General features: G+C 38.7%; 3 protein-coding genes across 3 annotated transcripts; 1 reads left to right on the top strand and 2 right to left on the bottom strand.

Annotated features, from left to right (window-relative positions):
* Positions 1-112: 112 nt before the first annotated feature.
* znf654 (zinc finger protein 654) lies at positions 113-13,617 on the bottom strand. Its single transcript, XM_084402857.1, has 9 exons — positions 13,399-13,617; positions 12,393-12,538; positions 9,521-9,602; positions 8,538-8,673; positions 8,213-8,415; positions 5,789-5,925; positions 5,418-5,559; positions 1,359-5,277; positions 113-1,279 (listed from the first exon to the last, which is right to left on the bottom strand). Exons 1-9 carry the CDS (start codon positions 13,522-13,524, stop codon positions 1,269-1,271), a joined length of 4,902 nt encoding a protein of 1,633 aa, XP_084258983.1. The 5' UTR covers positions 13,525-13,617; the 3' UTR covers positions 113-1,268.
* Positions 13,618-14,160: 543 nt separating this feature from the next.
* cldng (claudin g) lies at positions 14,161-15,561 on the top strand. The gene is made up of 2 exons (XM_084402307.1): positions 14,161-14,292; positions 14,768-15,561. The coding sequence occupies exon 2, from the start codon at positions 14,770-14,772 to the stop codon at positions 15,397-15,399; it is 630 nt and encodes a 209-aa protein (XP_084258433.1). The 5' UTR covers positions 14,161-14,292; positions 14,768-14,769; the 3' UTR covers positions 15,400-15,561.
* Positions 15,562-20,362: 4,801 nt separating this feature from the next.
* Positions 20,363-21,762, bottom strand: htr1fb (5-hydroxytryptamine (serotonin) receptor 1Fb; the record flags this gene model as incomplete). The annotated part of the gene is made up of 1 exon (XM_084403109.1): positions 20,363-21,762. One exon carries the CDS (start codon positions 21,760-21,762, stop codon positions 20,644-20,646), a length of 1,119 nt encoding a protein of 372 aa, XP_084259235.1. The 3' UTR covers positions 20,363-20,643.
* Positions 21,763-25,598: the final 3,836 nt, after the last annotated feature.

Raw genomic sequence — 25,598 nt, 5'->3', positions numbered from 1 at the left:
ACCATACTTTCTGCGAGACAAAGTAAAGTAATATCTGCATTTTTTTCATGTATAGCATGCCAACGATATCCAAAGAATACATGTCTGTTTACAATAAACCAACAAACTCAAATCCCCCTAAAATGTGTTTATTAATTAGGACAAAAAAAAGCTCTCAATATATAAACCCAGTCACCCAATCCAATCATATACAATTTAAACTCTTCAAACATTTACATAAGATACAAAACAAAAAAAAGAATAAATAAGACTGTTACTGCTCATAAATGGAACAGCTTTAAACATGCCTCTGTTTGAGACATAAACTAGTCCTCCACTTTGATTTTTTTTTTTTTTTAAAGAGAAGTCCTTTAGAATATGTCATGACAATGTTCGTTGAGTCTTTGTGGCACATGTACATGAGTATCTGCAGTTTAGACTAGGCCTTCCCAGCAGCACCAGCCTGCTGATATAAGCCAACAGTTCTTCTGATCCCAACAAAAGTCAGTCTGTCATTTAAAGACTTGGTGTCTTCAATTCTTCTCAAGTGACCACTAACTTAAACAGAAGCAAATTAATGACATTTGCAAAATATGCAATCAGTGACAATTTACAATGGTTCACATATGAAGGTTTAAAAAAAAGAAAAGAAAAGAACATGTTTATAGTGTGCTTGCAATACTTTGAGTGGCCTGTGAATTTCTATCCAGTACTTCTGCTCATAAAGCACCATGTAACACTGGTAGACACCTGACCAACTGTCACAAAACAGTAAATTAAACCTTCCATTAAACGCCAGACTGAGCACAACATTTTGTGCTTTCTAGAGCAGGTATATACCCTGAACAGAAAGACTGACCAAATCCTCTTGTAGTGTTATGGTCCTTGGTGGCCTCTCATTACCAGGAATTGAAAAAAGATCTTTGACAGAAAGTGATGACAAGTATTGAAAAGCATCTGCTGTGCATTTTATAGAAAGACAAACTTACTATTTTACTGAGAAAGCAGTTGATGATTAAGTAAAAATAAATACTCCCAAGTCTCAAAAAAAAAAAGAAATTTTGCATTTTCAACATCAGAACTTTTAACTAGAGATAACAGACCTTTGCTCTCAAATAAAGCAGCTGATCGGTCATACAAGACTACAAGAAGGCATAACTCGTTTCCCATGTGGATCTCAATATAGTTCAGTTTTGAGATGCTGACGAAGATGTTAAGCACACATGCGAGAACGCTGATTGCCTACAGCAGCATTTAGCAGTTTTCCCAGTAGAAAGACATGCTTGTCTTCAAGTAGCACCTATGAAGACAAAAATAAAATATTTAACAAACTGCAAAAATTAAAATAACCTTAAAATCAATAACAAAAAGGTACTTACTCTCATCATCCGAATCGAAACCAAAGAGGGATGTGCATTTGTCCTTGTGTGTTTGCAGCTCTTCCTCACTGTTGAAAGACTCAAAACATCGAGAGCAACGCTGCCTGGTAGGAAGTTTTACTGGCTTTGACACTGAGCCCAATAACTTTGAGGCCACCTGGGGTTCCTTCCAGCGTTTTGGCATGCTAATGTACGACTCATCTAGATAAGCTGAGGGAAGGGGTCGAATGAATTGTTTATTTGCAGGTTTTCCTGAAACGAGTGGTTCCTGCTCTTTAATGACTGGATCTGAAGTTTTGGCAGAAACGTCTTTGTTACCCTCACTATGCCCATTAACAAGGCTATGGTTCTTGCTACTGTAGCTGACAGAACTTTTATTGAGGACCAAAGGCTTTCCATCATCATCTTGATTTGCAGGGTCCTTCCACTTGGCTGCACCCTGAATCGGTTGACTGACTGAAGAATTTGCTGCTGCCTCCATACTACCTTCCAGAATTTGAGGGGCTCCATGCCCTGTTGGTTCAGAATCTTTGGGGAATGTCTTTATTTCCAAATTTGTATCAAGTCGATAATGTGTTTTTTCATGCTTATAAAGGAGCAAAATAGTCTCAGCTTGCATAGAGCAACCAGGAAAGCAGCACATCGCTCTCAATGGATGATGGACTAACATGTGCTCGCTCAGTTCTGTACGCGTTTGGTACCTTTCCTTGCAGCCGTAATGGTAGCATGGGAACTTCAGCTCACCTCTGTGGCATATCACATGGTCAAAAAAATGCTGGGGATTATATATCTTTCTACAACAGAAAAGACATTTTTCCTTTCCAAAATTGAAAAAGAACAGAAGCGCCTTCTTGTCGCCATGGTGGTGTGACAGCACATGTGAAAGGACAAGGATTGACTTGGCACTAAATGTACAAATCTCCACAGGGCATCTGACATGCGTAGATGCACCAGTTCTTTTTCCCTGGAATGGCGTTGAAGGCTGTTTGGACTTTGTCTGAGTCCCATTTTTATACCCCACTACATTTATTTCCTTCAATTCTGTATTATTGTCTATGGGTTCCTGATTCTCAGAACTATCTTCTGGACTATTCGTCATCTTCCTCCTTTTTATAGCTTCTCCATCCTCTTTTTGGTCTCCAGGAGTAATCTTCTTCTTTTTTACCCTAGAGTTCACAATTTCATCTTTTCTTTTAATTTTTGATTTGCTCTTGTCTTTTTTTAGTCCTACATTCTTAGATTCAGTCTTGACATTGTCTTTCTGACTTTGTGCACATTCTGCATTCTCAATTTTGTCTTTGTTGTCCTGTGGTAATGGTGTCTCAATTTGCTCTTTGTTGTCCTGTGGTAATGATGTCTCAATTTGATCTTTGTTGTCCTGTGGTAATGATGTTTCAATTTTCTGTTTGTTATCTTGTGGTAATGATGTCTGATTTTTTTCATTTGAGGTATTTGTCTCAGTCACACTCTTAACTTTCCTTTTCTTTCTGATCACTCCATTTACCCTATGAGCTGAGTTGCCATTGGAATCCAACTGTTTGTCCTCTGGAGTTTGTGCTTGCATAGCCTTTGGTCTCTTCCTTGCTAGTTTCATATTGAAAAACTTTTTGTTCTCATCTGTGGGCTGAGATCTCTTTGCTAAAACCCTCCTTAGACATTTTGTCTTCATCTTGCAAACCTTCTCTTTTTGTCCATCCGATGTACTTGGGGGATCTGAATTCTTGACCAACCTTGTCCGCAATCTAACCTTAGGCTCTGTGGTTTGCCCTTCCTTGTGCAAATCTGTGATGTTCAAACTGCAGTTTAACCTCATTTTGAGGTTTCTAAACTTATTCTTCACACGTTTAAACAGTCTCTTCTGGGCATATTGTGAGGCGGTCTCGGTGGCATTCTCACAAACAGTTTCACTAAAAAGCCCATTAGACTTTTTCAGTTCCTGAATGTGCACTTTAAAATGGATTGATGGGCTGCGTCCATGAGTGTAGCGTTTGTGACAGAACATGCACTTTCTGTCAATTCGGTGATGCCACAGTGCATGCCGTAGAATGTGTGGGTTTTTGGTTTCTTTATTGCAAAGGCTGCAGGTAACTGAAAGCTGGCAACTTGCATCACTTGCGGGGATAAGGTCAGAGACTAGACCATCAACAGCTGCATGCATATCTGGTGATGTCTCCTCAGGTCTTGATGGCATCACTGGCACCTCCATCCTCTCAGGCACACTTTTAGTGTCAAGAGAGTCAATCTCAGTTTCACTAAAAGTAGCCACTGTTTCATCAGGGAGCATTGTCTCTTTAGTAAGAACTGGAGGAGCATCCTCATGAAGAACCGTCATGTTTCCTGGCGTACTATAAGGTACAGGAATGGTGTCAGCTCTGGTGTCAGTTGTCACTTCTGGTGAAAGATCAACATTAATATTTTCTGCAGGACTAATAGGACTGTAAGGACCATAGTCTGGATATTTAGTGTCTGCATCTTGGGGAATTGATAACTCGCTATTTAATTTTGGATCTTCAATAAATTCTTTAACTGGCTGAAGAATGGCTTTAACTGAAGTGGATGTTTCCACATTTAAAGCTGGGATTGGTGTAGCCATGCTTTCCACCGCATTTTTATCCTGTGTTGCAGCTCCCAGGCTCTCTGTAGGTTCAGACTGTTGCTCAGCAGACTGTGGTTCTTGTTTGGATTCATTATGGTCCAGATTAAATTCTTTATCTCGGTGTAAACCGTCAACTGATATTCCTTCCAATTCAGCTTGTCTTGAATATGTGTGGAATTTTCGAACCATAGAAAGGCCTTGTTCCCAGAAAACAATCTCCTCCCGCACCTTGAAGTCTTTTTTGCTACATGGAGTAGATTCTGCTGATAGTAACTCAAGAAGAGACGCATTACTGTCAGGGCATTTCAAATTCTCTTGAATTCTATTAGTACTGCTTTCAGGGATATTAGGGGTCTCTGTGGAAAACAGTGAGGCCTGAACATCAGAAGAGAGGTCAACTTCATTATCAGGATATGAAAATTTCATTGTGACTTCACTGATTGCTGTCTCAAGTGAAATCTCTGTCAAAATATTTGACTGCTTTGGTTTCCTTCCTGGTTTCTTGGCCTGTCGAGGTTCACCGTTTTCTGCTTGGGCAGCTAACTGGTCCAAAAGCCATTGTGGTTTCCTGCCCTTGCGTTTCAGAGTGTTCATCTCTGTCTGTCGGGAAAGTAGTCTCTGACGCCTGCTATTAAGTTGCCTGGTGTGATTCTTTGCCAAGTCCAATTGCCTAAATGAACGTCGAACTGGAGAGGCCTCTGAATCTTTAACAAGATGTGACCCTGGCTTCCTCCCCCGCCTTTTACCTGGAGGTTTGGAGGATGCTTCCCCTGAGGCAGAATTAACCCATGTTTTCAATGACTCTGCTTCCTGGTCATTTCGGTTTGTAGGTTTCTCTGCTTTATTAATAGTCCTGTCTGTATTGTCTGCGTGACACTGACAATATCCTTTCATACAGTGACTTGGAATCCACTTGTCCTTTTGCATGATTTCACATAAGGCTGCTTTACCGACCTTATCACTCATTAGCTTCAGACAGTTTGTCTCGATGTTGAGAATGCTCCAGAACTCAGGGTCAAAGTACAGGTCTTTTTTCAGGATCTGGAGAACCTCAAAGCGTACACTGTTACCCACAAGACTGTTGTCTGCATGATACTCTTGATCAGGGTGAGTATATAGGAGGAACACATTCTTATATGACTCAACAGTTCTCTCTAGGAAGAAAACTAGCAGTGCACAAGCCCTACAGACCTCAAGGTCATTAGGAAGTAGGTATGCAATGGTTTTGTAGATGAGGGACTTGGTGACTGGATCATTCTTAAGGTCAGTCTGCAAGGCTCGTGCACAAAGCTCCACACAAATCCCCAGGCCATCTTTTCCAAGCTGAAAAAGAAATATTTTATTGCCATTATATAAAAAGACCATTCCATAAATATTGACAAATGGTGTGTTTGCTTAGATTTTTGTCTCTGTCTACAATTGCAAGCGTAATACAGTAAATTAATGATAAAATAATATCTTACCTCTGCCAAAATCACCTTCATAAATGGGAAAATCGCTTTTATGTTGGTGGCTGACAATATCATTACTTTGCATTCCTCTAGGAAGTTTTGTTTAGAAAGGTTCAACCGCAAGTAGAGTCTGCTCCATATGAAGACCAAATCCCTTAAAAGGAAAAAAGAAATACAGAAAAAAATAAACAAAGCAATTCCAATAGGGTCCTCACACCATCGGTGCTCAGGCCCTAATGAGAATGTCATTTTCTGCAACTTCAACACTATTTTCTGTTCAGGTTGTTGCAATAACTGTGTAAAAATGATAAAATGCTAAAAAGCGGGTCAATACACTGAAAACAATTCCTCTTCTAAATGTTTGTAGAGCTATTAAGACCCACCAAAGGTAGTACATGTCTCCAATCTGTAGCTTCTGAGATAGGAAGCCTTTACTCAGCATCAAAATAGTCTCATCTTTCTCTTCATTCTCCATCATGCAGAGTATCTCTACAGCATCCTTCCCATCGATATCTGCCATCTTTAGAAAAGAAAACAAGAGTGTAATTTTTGACATTTCTCATGAAATATGGTGATCTTCCATTATGTCAGAAAAACATCACATATATTTGGAAATCTTTCATGTCACTTTATTTATAGCTTCAGCTTTGTTTATATACAAACAACACACTACCTTTCTACACCTGAACAGACCACAAAAAAACGTAGAATAAATTATTTCCTGTGATATTGCATTGATTTACATTAAAATACGTAATTAGCATGATACAACTGCATGCCCTATACTATATATATATATATATATATATGTTTTTTTTTTTTCTGTGCCAGTTAAACAACCAACTTCACACTGGCCCTCTTAGAAGCATAAAAAAATAAAATAATAATAAATTATACGAAAGACTATAGATACAGGTATAGATATACACAATTCAGTCCTATTACTAATGAGTGGGAGAAAGTGCAACGTGCATATATGGCGGAATACGTCCAGCCTTCTAAATAAAAGAGCTGGTTGGTAAAGTCACTGCGTCACTGAAGCTGCCGTTAGAAGCTCCGGTTCCCATAGACCATTTCAACAGCTATTTGTTATTTTAAGGAAGTGACGTCTTTGGCCCTTGGATATTTCCGGTTAGCTGTCGAGCGCATTCAAAACATCGGCATGAGACGCTTAATGAACAGTCGGATTGCGATAATTAATTTAATCCTGCAATAAAAAAAATTCTAAATTAAAATTACATCCATGTTGTTCAGTGGTTGGATGCATCCTCAGGCTTGCAAGGCTGCAACTAAGCTACTTTAGAAAATTAAAGTGTTTAGATTTTAGATGTGATGCCTGGATTGCAGCAGTGAAGCGAGAAGGCTGGATCCCAACTAGCAACTCTAGGTTATGCAGCACACATTCTGATTGTTAAGTAATTGTTTGATTGGTAAGTAAATCTTTAGTTTTAGTTTTTTTCATAACTTATTAAGCTTGGCTAATGTTAATTCCAACATGCACTGATGCATTAAACAATGACAGTAGTATTTTTAAATATTGTGCATTACCTGATTAAGTTAAATAATAATTGTGTTTCTACTTTTATCTTTAGGAAAGCCATCAGATGCACATAATGAATTATAGCTCCATTTATACTTATTTAAGTAAGTATTACTATTCTATAAATATTTTTACAACGACTCATTAAGACCTATACTGCATCATAAAAACAGTTATAGTTACATTTATATTATTTTTATAATTACTTATATGACAAGCATTTGCTTTTTCAATGCACATGCTCATAATCCATTATACACTGATTTATAAATGATCAAATATAAAATAGTTCCAGAGACATTTGTTTGCTGGACCAATTAATTATCAATTATGTAAATCTCAGCCATATGCATGGTATTGCTTATAGCAGTTTGGAATTCTACTTAAAAAAATATATTGTTGCAGTATTTTGCTAGTATGTGACATTAAAAAAAAAAAAAGAAAAAGAAAAATCAACTATTTGTATTAATGATTAATGAAGTTTTTTTTTTTTTTTTTTCATTATTTGTATTATTATTGTTCATTAGTTACATTTACAAGTAAATAACTTAAAATGTATAATGAGCACATCTTCATAATTTCTTAACATTTGCTTTAGGAAAATTGCATCCTATGTTTTCACTTAAATCCATCAATGATGCAGTTATAGAGGTTAGTAACTGTATTACCACTCACAAAAAGTATTTATAAGAACACAACATGGCTATTAATAACAATATATTCACTTATTTGACAACTATAATATAACAACATTATAGCAATGCAGGCTGCATCTTTATAAATACATTCATGGATCCATACGACTGACTACGGTAATTAATACAGAAATCAGTGTATAACGGATTATGAGCATGCGCATTGAAAAAGCAAATCCATGGCTTAAGTAATTATAAAAATAATCTAAATGTAACTATAACTGTTCTTATAATGCAGTATAGGTCTTAATAAGTCTTTATAAATACATTTATAAAATAGTAATACTTATGCATAAATGGAGCTGTAATTCATTATAAACATGGACTTCACAGAAAGTGTTACAAAAAGATCTATTAATACATAACCCAACAGGGCAAATCATTTCAAGGCAGGACTTTAATGCACAACTAGGCAACACTAAGAAAGTCCAGAAAAGTCAAAGTCCTATGGTGTCCTCAGTGTGAACAATAGGGAATGGAGAATGTTTTGCTATTGTTCAGGTATGCAAACTGCCAAAAAAACGCGGACTGTGTATAAGGCCCGTTTCACACCAAGATAATTTCTCACTCACCTCCTTGTACAAGCGCTCACAAAGAGAAGCTCTCCGAAGGCAGATGAGGTAGGCTTGCTTGAAATAGAGATGCCTCCCCACAACAGAGTGCCGGATGCATCTCCTTGTCAGTGCCAAGGCCTCCGGAAGCCTCTCACATGCCACCAGGTAACGCAAACGCAGCTCAAAGAAAATGGATACTTCTGAACTCAGATATTTGTCCACTGCGAACAAAAACAGCAATTAAGAATTATAATAATCAACTCCATTCACAGTTTAGAAAATCCAAGGTAAAGATTACTTGATCAAGATACACTGTTTTTAAACAAAAGCTTGATAGACTGACCATCTTCTTGTGGTAGCTCTGAATCCTTGAGAATGGCCTGAAGTACAGGGTTTGCCCAAGGCCCTCCATCTTTAATAATATGCCTAACCTGCAGAAGGTAAACATTCTGGTGCCTTACCAGGCTCGCATAGCAGTCCTAGAATAGACAGAAAAAAAAAAAAACTTAAACCATATTAATGGAAACATACGAGTGACACAACAAGATAACCACTGAAAGGTTAAAGGGATAGTTCACCCAAAAATGAAAATTCTGTCAGTAATTACTCACCCTCATGTTGTTCCAACCGCGTAAGACCTTCGTTCATCTTCGGAACACAAATTAAGATATTTTTGATTAAATCTGAGTGCTGGATCACTCCTCCATAGGCTTCTAAGACACTATAACTTGCTGGCCCAGAAAATGCATTAAAGACATCGTTAATATAGTCCAAGTGACTCCAGTGGCTCAATCTTAAGTTTATAAAGCGACGAGAATACTTTTTGTCTGTGTTGCACGTCACCATGTAGGCTCACTACTGGCCGATGCTTGTCATGTGTGTGATACGTGGTGACGTGCAACACAGACGCGCTACACTTAAACACTACGTGAAAAGACTCGAGGTCCAGAGAGAAGGAAATGAAAAGTGGAATAAAGTCGTTATTTTTGTTTGTTTTTGCGCACAAAAAGTATTCTCGTCGCTTTATAAACTTAAGATTGAGCCACTGGAGTCACTTGGACTATATTAACGATGTCTTTAATACATTTTCTGGGCCAGCAAGTTTCAGTCCCTTAGAAGCCTATGGAGGAGTGAGACAACTCTCAGATTTAATCAAAAATATCTTAATTTGTGTTCCGAAGATGAACGAAGGTCTTACGGGGTTGGAACAACATGAGGGTGAGTAATTACTGACAGAATTTTCATTTTTGGGTGAACTAACCCTTTAAAGAGCTGAATTCTACATGATGCTCCCCAAGAATAATAGGATTGATGTCATGCGATTACCTGGAATGAGTCTAGAATATCTTTTAAAGGATGTTCGATGAATTCATCTTTTCCAAAGAACAACAGCAGTTCAAAGATACTCCTGCAAATGAAAAAAAATGAGTAGACGCTGTAATTATTCACTTTTACAACCTGTTGCACCAATAAACAATACGGTAAGCATTTTAGCCACTTTTCTATCTTCAGAGAGGATTAGTTTTCTATTAGGAGGTGGAGAAATATTATCAAAGCCGCTCAATATTAAAGATAATTAACAGTCCACACCAGCTATAACAATAACGGCACAGAGTAACGATATATTTGGAATCACTTTCAGAACGATTTTATTTAGCTGATGAACAATACAAAAGCCAATCAGAATCAAGTGACAGACAAGGACGTGCTTAGAATAAACAGAACAATGTTGTCTGTGGTGTGAACACTAATATAATTTTCGTTATAGTTATCTTTATATTTGTCATTTTTGATGTGGACGATCGTTATCGATAACAGCTTCATCTAGTTTGATCGATGGTCTCTAAAGGCCGATCAGAAGACGCAAAACTTGCGGGACAATTTTTCTATGTGCAGCTAAAATTGCTTCACTACATTCAAGTAAACAGTAAAATACAGTCTACTGTTGCTAAACTGCAGGACAAGCTATACAACAAGAGTTATTAAAACTGCATTAAGCCGCTCCGAGACGGAGTGGAACACGGACAAGGCGGAAAGTGAACTTTCACGCCTAACTGGTTAAATACACACAAAAATATGTCAAAATGCCCGGCTTGGTGAGTATTCGCGTAAAAATTCTGATCAGAGCACCTTTATTACAGACAAAGGTAAAAATAACTTAAAAGGGATTGTTTACCCCAAAATTTTCATTCTGAGGAACATAAGAGATATTTTGAAAAATACCAGTGTTTTTTTAAGTCCATACAATGAAAGTCAATGAAAGTCAATACTGTTTGGGTACAAACATTCTTCAAAATATATTTTGTGTTCCATAGAAGGAAGAAAAAGTCATACAGGTTTAGAACAACATGAAAGTAAGCAAATGATGACAAGAGTGCTCAGTTTTACCAGACATACGTTCTACTTTCCTAATTAGTTTTACTAATTTGTTCTAATTAAGTTATACAGCACCTGTAAAGTCAGCGCATAAGGTCTATAGATCGGTACAGGGATGACGTACTTTTGTAGGCCAAACCCCGGAAACAAGTTAGCATTTTAGCACTTTTTTTAATGGGTTTTTGACTAAATGTTTGAAATAAGGTCGGTGGTGAACAAAAGCTCAAGATCCTTTCATGTTTTATTCTACAATATAAAATACATCAGTAATACCCTCTTGCAAACAACTACAACTCAAACTTTCAGGGAAAATGTTTTTAAATAAAGACTGAAAGAGTTGCTTAGTGATGGTGACATTGAACTCATGTGACCGTGGTGTAGTTTGTTTATAGCCTACATTTAGCTTTTGACTTCCGACGATTGTATTTATGATTATCACAATGAACAAAATGAGCCAGAATCAGAAGCTTTCGTTTGTCACAGACCTTTTTTTCAGCAATAACCCAAAAGCTGAAGGAAAAATCCTATTGGGTTTTTGGGTAATTAGCTAACTTCCGGGTAGGCCTAGAAAAATACATCATCCCTGCACCACTCTATTGATGTGATCTCATGTGATTGACCGGTTGTCTCGCCCCTTGCGCCGGTAAACACGTCATCAGGGAAGTTGATGCAAGAGAGGGTTCTTTGACGCTTCAAAAAGCTCATAAAGAGATTGTAAAACTAATCCATATGAATTGAGCGATTTAATCCAAGTTTTCTGAAGAGAAACAATCACTTTATATGATGAACAGATTGAATTAAGGCTTTTATTCACATAAGCATTCATCAGAAAATTTGGACAAAACAGCTCAATTAATATGGATTAGTTTTAAAATCTCTTTATGAACTTTTTGAAGCGTCAAAGTGGTAGTTGCGTAGGTGCCAATGGAGAGTACAGAAACGGATAATATTTTATCAAAAATATCTTCATTTGTGTTCCGAAGATGAACGGAAGTCTTACAGTTTTGGAACAGCATGAGGGTGAGTATTTAAAGGGTTAGTTCACCCAAAAATGAGAATTCTGTCATAAATTACTCACCCTCATGTCGTTCCAAACCCATAAGACCTTAGTTCATCTTTACAACACAAATTAAGATATTTTTTATGAAATCCAAGAGCTTTCTGACCCCCCATATAGACAGCAATGTCATTACCACTTTCAAGACCCAAAAAGGCAGTAAAAACATTGTTAAAATAGTCCATGTGATTACAGTGGTTCAACCTTAAGGTTATGAAGCGACAATAATACTTTTTGTGTGCTAAAAAACCCCCAAAATAACAACTTTATTCAACAATTTCAGTCTCAGAGACGTGCCACGGAAGAGAAGAAATTGTTGAATAAAGTTGTTATTTTTGCACACAAAAAGTTCTCTCTTCGCTTCATAACCTTAAGGTTGAACCACTGTAGTCACATGGACTATTTTAACAATGTTTTTACTACCTTTCTTGGCCATGAAAGTGGTAATGGCATTGCTGTCTATGGAGGGGTCAGAAAACTCAAGATTTAATCAAAAATATATTAATTTGTGTTCCAAAGATGAAGCAATGTCTTACAGGTTTGGAACAACATGAGGGTGAGTAATTAATGACAGAATGTACATTTTTGGGTTAACTACCCTTTTAAAGGGATAGTGTAAAGGGTCTCACTCACTCACTCACTCACTTAAAGAGTAAGAGGGAACATGAATAAAAACATACAATAATAAAAAAAAGATACATAATTTAGAATAAATACTAATATAGTCTATTTTCTATTTCATGGAAAGCAGAAGTGCAGACTCACAGGGCCAGGCTACTCAGTGTGTAGCGTACATGCTCACACTCTGGAGGAAATGATGCCACACCCTGGACAAAAGAGCACAGGGCACTCCGCAACACCTGGAGCTGGGGAAGAGGCACTTGCCATCGCCCGGTTTGCTCCACCACCAACTAAAAGAAAAAAAAAAAGAGAGAAATTTAACAGAGAAAGAGTAGAATGACTAAATATATTACTATCAATATGCGCTTCTAAAAATAGAAATCATTACTGTCAGGTGACTTATAGTGTTTGTTTATAATCATAGGAGTCACTGCCATTCAATGGGTGGACATGGACTAACGTTAAGTGATACAAATTACGAAACATCAAACATCAATCAAACTTTTGTAAAACGGCATAAAAAGTTGATTTTTTAAAAGAGAAGGCTGGACTCATTCATTTAGCAACCATTTCATTCGAAATTAAAAGCTGCTGGATAACTGTTGAGAAGAAACCAGCGGTTTAAAACCAACCTTTACAGAGACTGGTTATTAGGACAACAACCACTGCTAACACTGACAGCATCGAGTTATTCTAGCATTTAACACTCTACAGTCGTGCATAATGATTTCTCAGACTAGGTGTGGCGGTGTATGGTTTCATAAAATTGCTGGTTAATAAAATATTACGAAGAGTACAGACGCTTACATCTTCTGCAGACTGCTTGTTTTGGAATGCAACTTAGGAATGCTAATCGTTAGCCACTTACCAGGCTAATGGAGCTAACTGAGAGAAAGTGACAGACAGTGACGCTACGTCCTCTATAAATCATGATCGGAAAGGAACTATCGCTCTATTGAGATCTACTTCTACGGTATTTTGAAAACACCTGTAGATAGAGAGGTAAAATACTGTGTGAATGTTGGCTTACGGTGGCTGTACACTGGGGGAGGGGAATCTGCTGACATGCTGCTAACACTGGTTAGCACATCACTGTTTGCCTTTTTAAAAAAGCTTGCAAACGCTTTCGTCCATTCCAGTGTCATCTTACCTCGCAAAACCTTTCACAGTACGTCTTGCTCTGAAGTCCGCGTTCGTCGTTTGTTCTAGTCTTTGACAAAGTCTCCAGTTCTTTCTTAAACCTGTCTAACTCCAATTCACTCTCTTCTTCCGCCATACTGCTTGTCTAAACCAGCGCGTACAACAGAGACCACGAACGTTACCGTGAGTTTAAGGACAACCCATCGGAACCATTTGATTGGTGGAATGCCCTGTCAGTTGTCGCTGAGCATTAAATGTCTGCTTTGTGATTGGACGACGACCCCTTCGATCAAACGGTAGTCCGAGTGTATCCTCACTCTGGATATTTGATTGGTTAGGCAAGAACCTTAATATTTTTCTGTTTTGTAATAAACACACCAAAACAAATAAGTTGTCAAAAACACTTTAATCGTTTCTCTAATGAACTAAGTTTTCCAAACACGCGCACTCCCATATTCTTGCCTTAATGCCTCCAACATGTTTAACAATCATATGGGCCTTTTATTTGATGTTTCTGAAATATAAGATCTATAAAATCATCGGACGAAATGTAAGTAACTGAGTAATTGATAACTAATAGTAATAATGAATAGTTTAATAATGAATAGTCAGCGTTATCAGTACAGCGTTAAACTAGAAACCAGTGATTTAACTGATTGATAATCAGCCAATCACTGATGGATAGTAATTAACAGCAGAACACAGCATCTTCATGCTATTGGAGCAATATAATTTAAAGGAGCACACGGACATTTTTGTTGACTTGAATCAAGGCTTTTAAAATAATTGTTTTCTTGTGCACAAGCATTTTGTGCTTGCTTCAGAATTTTGTCAAAATCATTGTGATTTGATTGGTGTGGGTGTTATAAGTTGCAAGCTCATCAACAGCATTGGAAGTTCTCAGGTAAGAGATGTTTATCGTGGAGATTTGTTACCGACTGGTAAAAATATTTCTCTCTGTAACCTTTAAAAAAAAATCAATAAATCAGTGTAAATTGTATTTCCAACAGTTTGGCAATAGGGTACGTGTAAACTAAATCGGCAATAAAGGTGCGGTCTCAAATGTCAGTGGAATTGTCCAGGCAAAAAAGTATATTGTCAATAGTGTAGCTATGTATGGCATGCTGTGCTCATATCACTTTTATTATTAGTAGTATTATTATTTTAATGTCCACCCTGTTGGGGGGAAACACCGCTAAAACCATCCTTGGCATATATTAGGCTTTATTTCACAAAGTCCTTCCAGTAAGTAGAGTTCCAGGATGTTTACCTCTGGTTACTTTAAAACTAATCTGCTTTCTTCTGTCTTTCTATCATTGCTTGCATTACTTCCAGTGCTCTTTCCTGTTTGGTTTATTGGCTTCTCCCTCTTTTTGCAGACATGTCTACTGGATTACAGCTTCTTGGGACCTCACTAGGCATTCTTGGCTGGCTGGGCATCATCATATCGTGTGCGATTCCTCTATGGCGTGTGACTGCTTTTATTGGAAACAACATTGTGACAGCGCAGATCATGTGGGAGGGACTATGGATGAACTGTGTGGTTCAGAGCACTGGTCAAATGCAGTGTAAAGTGTACGACTCCATGTTGGCTCTTCCTCAAGACCTACAAGCCTCTCGAGCTATCCTTATTATTGCTGCCCTTCTTGGTCTAGTAGGTATATTTGCCAGTTTTGCAGGTGGTAAATGTACTAACTGCTTGGCAGACGGTTTCGCAAAGGCTCGGGTTGTTGCAGTAGGAGGGGCCGCCTTCGTCACTGCAGGAGTCTTGGGTTTGGTGCCATCTAGTTGGATTGCCCACAGGGTCATTGGAGACTTCTACAATCCTCTAGTGGCCCAAGCACAGAAGAGGGAGTTGGGAGCAGCCATCTTTATCTGCTGGGGGGCAGCGGTTCTCATGCTGGTTGGTGGAGGCCTTCTCTGCAGTTCTTGCCCAAAAGGAAGGCCGTCCGGTGGGGGACGGTATATGCCGGCTTCTCAAAGTGGAAGGGAGCGCTTGGAGTATGTGTGACTGCAGGATGTTTGACTTCTGAAAACTGATGTGTCTGTTTTCCCTCCTTTTAAACATCTGTTCGTGTGACCTCCCTGTAAACTATGCATTTTAACCTGTTGCTCTATTACTTTCTATTAATATATAAAAATATGTAACAATAAAATGGAAGTTTTTATCCAACAGATGGCAGTATTGTTTTTGTAATTGCTGGAATTATAATTTTTCAAATTTATTTCTTCCTCCAGGGTGGGCTAAATAATGCCATTGGTAAATTTGGCACCGGTTTTTATTGTACTCTGCCAATGACTTCTGAATTCCATTTAATACCTGGTGCTTTAGGGAATTTTTTTTTTTTTTTTTTTTTGCAAATGACAAACAAATTAAATTGCCATGTGCCATACCTAGACAAAGCTTATTAAAATTCCCTTTCATCTGTGGCCGTTGCTCTGCTGCAGCAGGACCCATCAGATAAGTGATTCAAAGTCAGTGAATTGTTTTTATTTTTACTAAAAGAGAAGTTCCATCTGTCCTCATCTGTTTTAAGAGAAAGTAATTTCTCAAGAATGCAGTAATTCAATCATGTGGTAAAATGTTTTCCATCATTGTCTACAGCTACTATAGTAATGGCATAGAACTGTGAATGCCTGTTCTGAAAATTCACCCATAATTGTTGTGTGTACATATAATTATTTTTTTTTTTTTAAGCAAACGGCAAATGTAGCACACTCTAACATGAATGTTGAATATTAGCAGTCAGTCAATTGTGACCAGCTGTTTTCAAGCAAGTTTATTTAGCATACTGATTTCCATCTTCCATTCAAACAGAATATTCTCTTGTCTTTCTCTTGGGATCTTGCTGCATTATGCATTTTGAGCTAACCGTGAAGATCGCCCCAGGGAGAAGGGCTATGTCTGCCATCTTTGCACATGGGTGCTCTGTTCCACTTATTTTTTTTTTTTATTTTTTTTTTTTTAGCTAATCACTTAAAGGTGCACTGTGTAATTTAGCGGCATCTAGTGGTGAGGTTGTGAATTGCAACAAGTTACGGTGGCCAACAGGAGAGACAACAGATACCCCTTTTCCACCAAGGCAGAGCTGGTGCTGGTTCGGAGCCAGAGCCTAGTTTCAAATCGGTTCTTTGTTTTTCCACCGCCAAAGCACCAGCTCCGAACCAGTAAAACTGGTTCTTAAGTAGCACCAAATAATTGCAGGGTCTAGAACGGAGCCAAGAAAGAACCGCTTGCGTCAGGGGCTGGGGGCGGGGTTACCGTGGCCAACAAGACGAATAGAAACTTGTGACCGCCATTTTTAAATAGCAGCTAGTCGAGCTAATAGCAGCTCGATTATAATATCCGTCTATGTAAGTTACGGCGAGCTGCACGAACGCGTTGGATTCCGATGTATTTTTGCAAACCCATGAGCGTCCATAGTATTGCAACGTCCGTTATTGTTGATGGCTTGTTCGAGATGCATCGGAGCGGCGAGGACCGATCGGAGCTGCGGGAGTGTTTGGAGAGCATACGAATCCTTGTGCTTTTAGATCGCTATCGCAGTGCTTTTATGTCATGCGGCGATCGATCTGCGAGAAGCCGATGCATCTCGAACAAGCCTGGCGTGTTTGTGTTTGGCGCTAACGCACTAGCGGTTGCTGGGCAACATGAGACGTATACAGTGACGTAAGATCTGGCTCTGTTGTGGCTCTCTAGCCGGTGGAAAGGCAAACCGGTTCTTAGTAAGCTCGTCAGTCGAACCAACTCTGAACCAGCTCTGGCTCTGGCTCTGAACCAGCTCTGGCTCTGGCTCTGAACCAGCACCCGGTTCTTGTTGGTGGAAAAGGGGTAAGAGTAGCTAGTTAAAGGAGAACTCCGGTCAATTTTAACATTGAGCTCATTTTTTTGTACATTTGGAGTGCTGTCAATACAGAGAACAACGACAAAAATCGGTGTTGCCTACACCGAGTTATTCTATTTTTAAAATTTGCACCCTGTTGACTTCAATGGGGCAAGTACTAAACCTGCTTTTAGCCTCTTAACATCCTTGATGTGTCATTACAAGTGCACAGAAAATGTGAGCGATTCCTTCTGAGTGAACACGAGTGAATCTGACTGCAGTAGATGTGAAAGATATGTATAAAAATGATGTTATTTAAGCCAGCGCAAATACCTGTGTTTACATCCTGTTTTCGGTTGAAGTCCAAAGTAGTCGATTGCCGAGTTCACGCGCATAGGTTTAGTTACCTATGATCACGCGCGTGAACTCGGTAATCGATTACTTTCTATCGAAACACTCACATGTTTCACTCGTGTTCACTCGTCTTCTTTATAAAGAAGAACAAAAAAATGTTTTTAGGTTTACTAAACTTCAGTAAAACGATGTTATTGCGAATATTATTGTTACTTATTCATCAATGTGTCAGTGTTTTATTCGCTGACTTTAGTTAGCTTCATTGCATGAAGAACAACATAGTGACGAAACGCGTTTGTCCGTTTACGGCTAGTGTAGAAAAATGTCGACATATTTCAATGTAAGGGGACCCGCGGTGTATGTAGATATAATTGGCTCATTCTAAGGTAATAAATCCATTTTCAACGGTTCATTCTTTAAAATTCTTTTTACACCACTGAAAACATGGTTAGCCTATGTATCATATTGCATTTCTGTCAACAGATCCTCCTAAATATTACACAATGCACCTTTAAAGAGGACCTGTGTTTTTTCATGTGTTTTGGGTGTAGCTAGAATATGCTTTCATGCTTGACTGTTCAAAACACATTTTTCAAATATTTTACATCACAGCACCTCTCTCCCCAGTCTGACCCGAGCGTGTCGCATGGTTCCAGTTTTGATGAAGCCCCTCCTTCCCAATACAAAATTAGCTGTGATTGGTTAGCTGGCCCAGTGTGTTGTGATTGGCATCATTGTGTTTGGGAAATGTCATGGCCCTTAGCATTACTGTGAGTTCTACTCAGATGTAAATATTAAGGATATTCATATTAAGGAAATATTAATAAATATTAAGGACGATTTCAAGCCTGGTTCAGACTTAATGTTAATAAACAAGAGGATCGTCCAGAATGGATTTTTTGCACTGACTATGGATTTCACAGGAGGTTTCAGAGTAGTATGTTTGTTTGTTTTTTGTAATTTTCATATACATTTTAGATACGATGTAATACGCCATTTAATCGTGATATTTGTCGGAAAACTATGGTAATGCAAACAGTAATCAATCACAAAACCATGGCTGTTTTTCCCAAGGGGCGGTAAGCGAGGGCTTACAAAAGCCACAGAAAACTCTATCAACACTAATGCTGGCTTGCAGGTGAGCGAAGGCAAAGCTCTGCCTTTGGTTTACATCGTAGCAACAACATAAAACGTATAATTGGAACTGTTAATAGAAAACGCGATTTGAAATAAGACATACTTACACGTTCTGATCCACAAACAACAGATTGTACTGACAAAGTTTGAACTGCTCCATTTCTGTAGAAGCTTTTGTGCTTAGTCTGCGTTGTGGTCCTGGAAGCTGTTTTCCGTAAAATGTGCAGCACACAGATAAACATTGGGATTATAATGTTCAGGAACAATGTTTAAAATAAATTTACACCACTCTACAAGTTTGTCAGCCTTAGGAAAGTCAAACAAATGAGTTTTGGCTCAACCAGGCCAGTTTTAAATGAGTAACATTATGACTTCACAAAGCCTGGAAAAAAAATATGTTGTTGTCGTTCGTTGTACTTCTTGGACAGTGGATTCTGCTAAATAAAATATCTCCCTTTGGAGTAGACTTTGAGCTTTGTAAGTGAAAAAGCATAATAGGACCCCTTTTGATTCTGTGTGAATAATGCTACCTTCAATGGCACATGGTAAATTTATACCTCAGAGTCGGGCATTCATTATTACGATATGTCACATATTTAAGATGGAAACAACACTGAAGTAGACTAGACAAAATAATTACATTGTGAACAATATAAACCATTTTTTATGAAAATGAAATGATATGATTCTATTATATATTTTTATTTCTATTAAAAGCACTTATTTAAACATAGTATAATAATGATTATAATGATTCAATTTATACTTGTCTTCTGTATTTAAAATGATAAAAAAATGTAATGTACAATAAAAAAAACGTGCAAAATCATAACTCACTACAGACTTGCTAGCATCTACTAGATCAGTGTTTCCACAATAGTTTCAAATAGGCTTGGCTCTTCCAATGCCACAACTTGTGTATAATCTAGAATTCAGAGTTTTTAGACTTTCTTTGGTCATTCATGTGCTTGGAACTCATAATTCTGGTATTTACAACACTTGGTACATAATAATCAATAGTCAATCGTGTAATCCCCACACACAAACATGTAATCCCAAGCCCTCATTCACACATTTGAGAGCCCTCCCAATTTTTTTTTTTTTTTTTTTAAATCAGTCACTCGCAAATTTTTTGTATATATATATTTTTTTCCCATTCATTCTTAATTTAACCAGGTTAAAAACTCATTGAGATTAAAATCTCTTTTACAAGAGTGACCTGGCCAAAAAAGCAGCTACAATAACAAACATATACACATCATAACAGAAAAACACAATCAAGGATCACAACAGCAATATACCAAAGGATCAAACACCTAATCTGTTAAAAGTAACTTAAACTCGTTCAATGATGGAAGCATATTCAGGTTTAAGATGTTTTGTAAATTAGCAGAAGAAGCATTATTTAAAGCCTTTTTTTTTCTAGCTCTGTTCAAACCCAAGGAACTTTAAGATAAAACAAATCATTAGAACGAAAAACATTATTAATGTAATATACTAAAAAATATTATATATAATATAAAAAATATTTAAAAAAAAATCGTCAGTATACACAGCAACTTTTGAATGGCTGTTAATTAATGATCCAGATGGTGTAGTTACGACATATCAGCAGGGGCTAACTGGGTCATGCTAACCAGCCAAACTTTTACCCCTTGGTGTAAACTTGACAACGTCAATTTACATGACACTGTACACATGGCGCTTTTTAATTTTATATAAAATTCTCTATTTCAAAATACCGAAATCTTTGAGTGGAGCAAATGGGTTGGTTTTACATGCATTCATGTACCATTTACAGGCACTATATAAACAATATACTGATGAAATGTCTCTGAAAGATGTGTAATTCTTGCGTTAAGTCCGTTTATTTACAGCATGACAGGATTGTCATTGTAACTTGCAGATTTCAACTCAAAAGTTTGTCAGATGAAACAATTTCAAATGACATTGCTGCAACAGAAGGGCAGAAGTTTTTTAAATGCTTTCTTAAAGTCCTCGTTAAAGATGGTGTATATTAGCGGATTTATGAGGGAATTGAGATACCCAAGCCAGGTGAGGAAATCTGCAAGCACAGCAGAGGTGCTGCAGTTCGGACAAATATTCACTATCACCTCTTTCAGGAAGAACGGTAACCAACACACCACAAAGGCTCCCAGGATTAGTCCTAATGTCAAAGCCGCCCGTCTCTCCCTAGCCCCTGGGTTCCTGCGGACCTTGATGAGATTACCCGACGAGGAAGTGCTGCGCACCCTTTCCCCATCTGTTGATGGTTCGGAAAATGACTTCTCGATTGGGCAGAATGTGTCGGGACTGAGGGTGATGTCCTTATCAGAGCTCATTCCTGATAGCATGACGCTGCTCACTGTCTGTTTGACTAATCGGCTGCTCCCTCTACGGTTACGCAGTGTCTCCGCCGCCTTGTAGATCTTGTAGTAAAGAACCAAAATGAGGGCCAGTGGAATATAGAATGCTCCAAAAGTGGAGTAGACAGTGAAGGCCACATGGTCGTGCTCAATCCAGCAGTCCATGACTTCCCTCTTCCCATCCTTGTGTTCCACACTTGAGGATTTCCTCCACACTAAAGGTGGTAGAGAAACCAACACAGACAGTGTCCACAGGGAAAAAATGGTTATGATTGCTCTTTTATACGTGCGTTTCTGGGAATACGCCACAGCATCTGTGATGGCGCGGTATCGATCAAGTGCAATTGCAGCCAGGTGTAAAATTGAACAGGTGCAGCATGTAACATCGACACCCAACCAGAGGTGACACACTATCGGACCAAGAACCCACGTCTCTTCTGCGATGTACACAATGCTGATGGGCATCACTAGAACAGCTACCAGTAGATCTGTCACAGCTAGAGAGCAGATGAGGTAGTTGGCGGGTTGGTGGAGTTTGCGGGTGATCAGGATAGCAGTGATGACCAGGGAGTTGATGGCGGTGGTCGCTACAGCCAGGAAGGAGAGAGTCAGGGAGAGGAGGATCTTGCTGGGACTCATCTGGCTGGCCAAAACATCAGAGAGATCCACAGCTGAGCAATTGCTGGGGTCCATGGTGAAAGTATTTGCCATACGGTTGTGACCTGTAAGAGTTAGATAAAGCAAAAGTATGAGCAAGAGCAAAACTCCTTCCCGTTAGAAAAATAAAAGACATTGACTTTTCAGTTTACATTGATATCAGGGAGTGTCAAAAAAAGTCTTAAAGGAATAGTTCACTTTAAAATGAAAATTACCCCATGATTTACTCACCCAGGTGTATATGACTTTCTTCTTTCAGACGAATACAATCGGAGTTATATTAAATAAACACCCTGACGCTTCTGAGCTTTATAATGGCAGTGGATTGCAACCATCCATCATAAAATAACTACACACAGCTCCGGGGGGGTTAATACTAACCAACTGAAGCAAAGCGATGAGTTTGTGTAAGAAAAATATTCATATTTAACACTTCAAACTGATGGTTGCAATACACTGCCATTGTAAAGCTCGGAAGCATCAGGGTATTTATTAATATAAATCTGATTGTATTCGTCTGAAAGAAGAAAGTCATATACACCTAGGAGGGAAAATCATGGGGTAATTTTCATTTTAAAGTGAACTACTAAATCAGATAAACCATAACTCCAGTGAATTGGTGTTAACTTTGTTATTTCAGGGTGCGTTTCTTCAACTTATTTACCAGGTGTTTATTTGAATTAAAAACATCGTAGACATGCCTTCATTTGTATTATAAAAGCACAAGATTCAAGGCTTTATTTTTTCAATTAAACAAGTACATTTATATGGATACAAAATTGTCACCAGATAGGCATGTCATCTGGAAATAAAATTATTTAATTTTCCAAATGTTTTGTATTTTCCCCTTTTCTTATAGTAACTATGCAATATAACATGGAGGGCTAGCCTTTATCTTTTATTTTTAAATGCCTTAAATGCATGTATTTTATTGTTATAACTGTGTCCCAATTTTAAAATTCATCATAAACAAATATGAAATAATACATTTAAAACTCTAAACCAAGAATGTAATAATCAAAGAATTTCAACGTTCATGGTGTGAAAAGTATTTAAAAAAAAAATTCCCTACATTACAACTGTCCTTCAGTTGTGGCACTTTTGTGGCTAGCCGTTAAATTAGCTTTAGCAAGACGAAGGAGTTTGCCATTTTATTTCAAAATGCTGTTTTCATCACAGAATGCTATTAAACAATATATAATTTAATTGAGTTCAGAAAAAAGACAGAACTTCTTCTGTTGGACATTGTTAGTGGACAAATTACATAATATACTAAGTATGAAAAGCTTATTTTAAGAGCGCTAACTTACTAAAATTTCACAGGCTTAATTCAAGTGCCCATTGCTGAGGAGACACCCAAACTATGTTTATTTTTTAGATATGTTATTTTCAAATGTAATCTCAACTCAAGCACTTTGGTACAGTCTGCTATGCAATTTTCAAGGTGGCAAATTTGTTTGCCCCTTTGTCCAAATTACTCCCTCACATGAGCATAAAATGGTTTTCAGGATTACACTGCTTAAAAATATGTCGGGTACTTAAAAGGTACATATTACTTTTAGTTTTCTGTTTTGAGGCATATGATTTATGCTTATACATGCCAAGCTAGATGAAAGCATCTTAAAATGTTTACTATTTGTGTCACTACTGGTGAAGCTGTAATCTGGCCTTGCAGTAAGATGCTGATAACACTGAGAGACATTGGAGCCACCCTGTCAAAATATAATACGCCTCGCACAAGTTTGGTGATACATTTTTCACAGTACAGTGGAAACGTCTCGGTTACGTATGTAACCCTCGTTCCCTGAAGGAGGGAACAGAGACGTAGTCGACGTGTCGACTGATTGGGATCACGCTGGGATCATGCATGAATCGCATCACATACATAAATACGGAAGTGGATGCACGCACCAGTTGTTTTTCGCTGAGGAGCTGACCGGAACCCGGTCAGCGGTGGTACAGCAATAGTGGCTGGGGGACTACGTCTCTGTTCCCTCCTTCTTGGAACAAGGGTTACATACGTAACCGAAGGCATACGTTGCGGAAGCAACATCCTGCCCGAAGGAGGTAACGTGGAGAATACACATATGGACTGAGCGAACTTAGCGGGCAGTACAACAAATGGAATGTCACTGAGGTGGCTCCAGCCGATAAAAGGGGGGAGACGCAACCGGTCAGTGACGGCAGAGCAGGCTCTGCCAAGGGAAGACATGGGCTTGCCACAGGGAGTCAACCCGTGGAAAAATACACATATGGGATCGCCGTAGGGATCACAACATATGGATCCCACCTAACACAAGTTACCAAGCATACAAGTGATAGGTCTAGCATTGGACGCTCCGCCACATCCAACACCGAAGGGGTGAGGAGGAACTGAACAGGGTTCGGAAGAGGGAACTCAACTGGATGCAAAAATGCGCACTTATCCAGTTCATAGGAGTGGAATGGCGCAGCAAGCCGACACTATAAACCAGGCTAAGGTGAAGCTGGCCTTGTGTGAAGGGAGCCCACGGAAAGCAACCGGCTCGACACATAGGCTATTTTCCTAGCGAATGTGCTGGTGTTGCCCAGCCCACAGCTCTAATTCTGTCAGCGAGGCACTCGTGTCAACACCCAGGAAAGAGCTACACTATCTTTTTGGAGGAGCTCACTACCCGCACGGGTCCCGCACGGTGCACCTTGGGAAACTCACCAAGATGATGGCAACACTAATCTTTTAAGTGGGCCAACCTCTGCATGGAAACCGCCTTCCCTTCTGCTGGTTTCCGAAACAGACGAGAGCTGGAGAGGTCCTGTGACTTTGCATTCTGTCCTGAATAACCGCAAGGCAGGAGGAACAGAAAAAAGTCCTCCGAGGCAGCACTTGCAGGCTCACCACCTGGTCCTGTTTTAAGGGAGAGGTCGGAACCTTGGGCACATATCCAGGCCAGGGTCTCATATTAGTGAGAGTTAGCCGGCCCGAAACCAGGCACGATTTGTTGACTGAAAATGTGTGCAGGTCCCCTACCTTCTTGATAGAGCAAGCAAGCAGGAGAACTGTTTCTTAAAAGCAGAATTTTCAACTCAACTGCCTGCAGTGCTCAGGGGAGGTCTCCGAGTGCAGTAGCACTGGAGATAGGTCCCAAGAAGGTATAGAGGGGGCATCAGGAAGATTTCATCTCCTTGCACCACTCAGGAACCTGACAATCAAGTCGTACTTCCTATATCTCGACTGTATCCTGATGTGCGTTAATATAAGGGCAACATCTTTTTTTTTGTGTGAAATATGTTTATTAATTTTTAAACATTACAAAACAAAATTTACATCAAACAAAAGAACGAGAAAAAAGAGAGGTAAAAAAAAAATACAAATAAATAAATCAAATAAAATGAATAAAAAATAATATGGCTTACCACAGTAAATCAGTTTAAGAAATAAATGAAATGGAGAGTGGTATAATCATACAAACAATATATCTTACATATTTTTGCACCAATGTGCCACACATTTAAACCTCATTAAACAAAAGAATAGAGGATATATCTAAGCCCATATATATCAGAAATGGGTCCCACCTTCTATAAAAGGGGACATCTTTATTATAAGACGCACAGGTTAGATAATCTAATGAAACATATTCCAATATAACCCTGTGCCATAGTGACCTAGAAGGAGGGCAACATCATTTTGAGAGTGGAGCGGAACAGCCACGCTCCGACCCATCTTCTGCAGGAAGGAAGCACAGAAGTGATCGAACACTCTCGGGGGTCTTCCCGTGAGAAGAACACCAACAATGAACAGGTTCTACTTCAGATCGTAAGCAAGCCTAATTGTTTAGAGGGAGCTCTCACAGAAGATATAGTATCTACGTTCTTTTAGAGGTAGATAGCTG

This window comes from Rutilus rutilus (genome assembly GCF_951802725.1).
Source record: "Rutilus rutilus genome assembly, chromosome: 2".
NCBI lineage: Eukaryota > Metazoa > Chordata > Actinopteri > Cypriniformes > Leuciscidae > Rutilus > Rutilus rutilus.
The sequence above is the reverse complement of the archived record's forward strand: the minus strand, read 5'-3'. Positions and strand labels throughout refer to the sequence as shown.

Excerpts from the sequence above, each read along its gene's own strand:
- znf654 (XM_084402857.1), bottom strand. The coding sequence starts at position 13,524 with ATGGCGGAAGAAGAGAGTGAATTGGAGTTAGACAGGTTTAAGAAAGAA. Across the intron at positions 9,603-12,392 it reads ACACTGAGTAGCCTGGCCCT|GAGTATCTTTGAACTGCTGT; the intron begins GTGAGTCTGCAC and ends TTTCATTTGCAG. Across the intron at positions 5,926-8,212 it reads GTGAGCGCTTGTACAAGGAG|ATGGCAGATATCGATGGGAA; the intron begins GTGAGTGAGAAA and ends TCTTTTCTAAAG.
- cldng (XM_084402307.1), top strand. The coding sequence starts at position 14,770 with ATGTCTACTGGATTACAGCTTCTTGGGACCTCACTAGGCATTCTTGGC.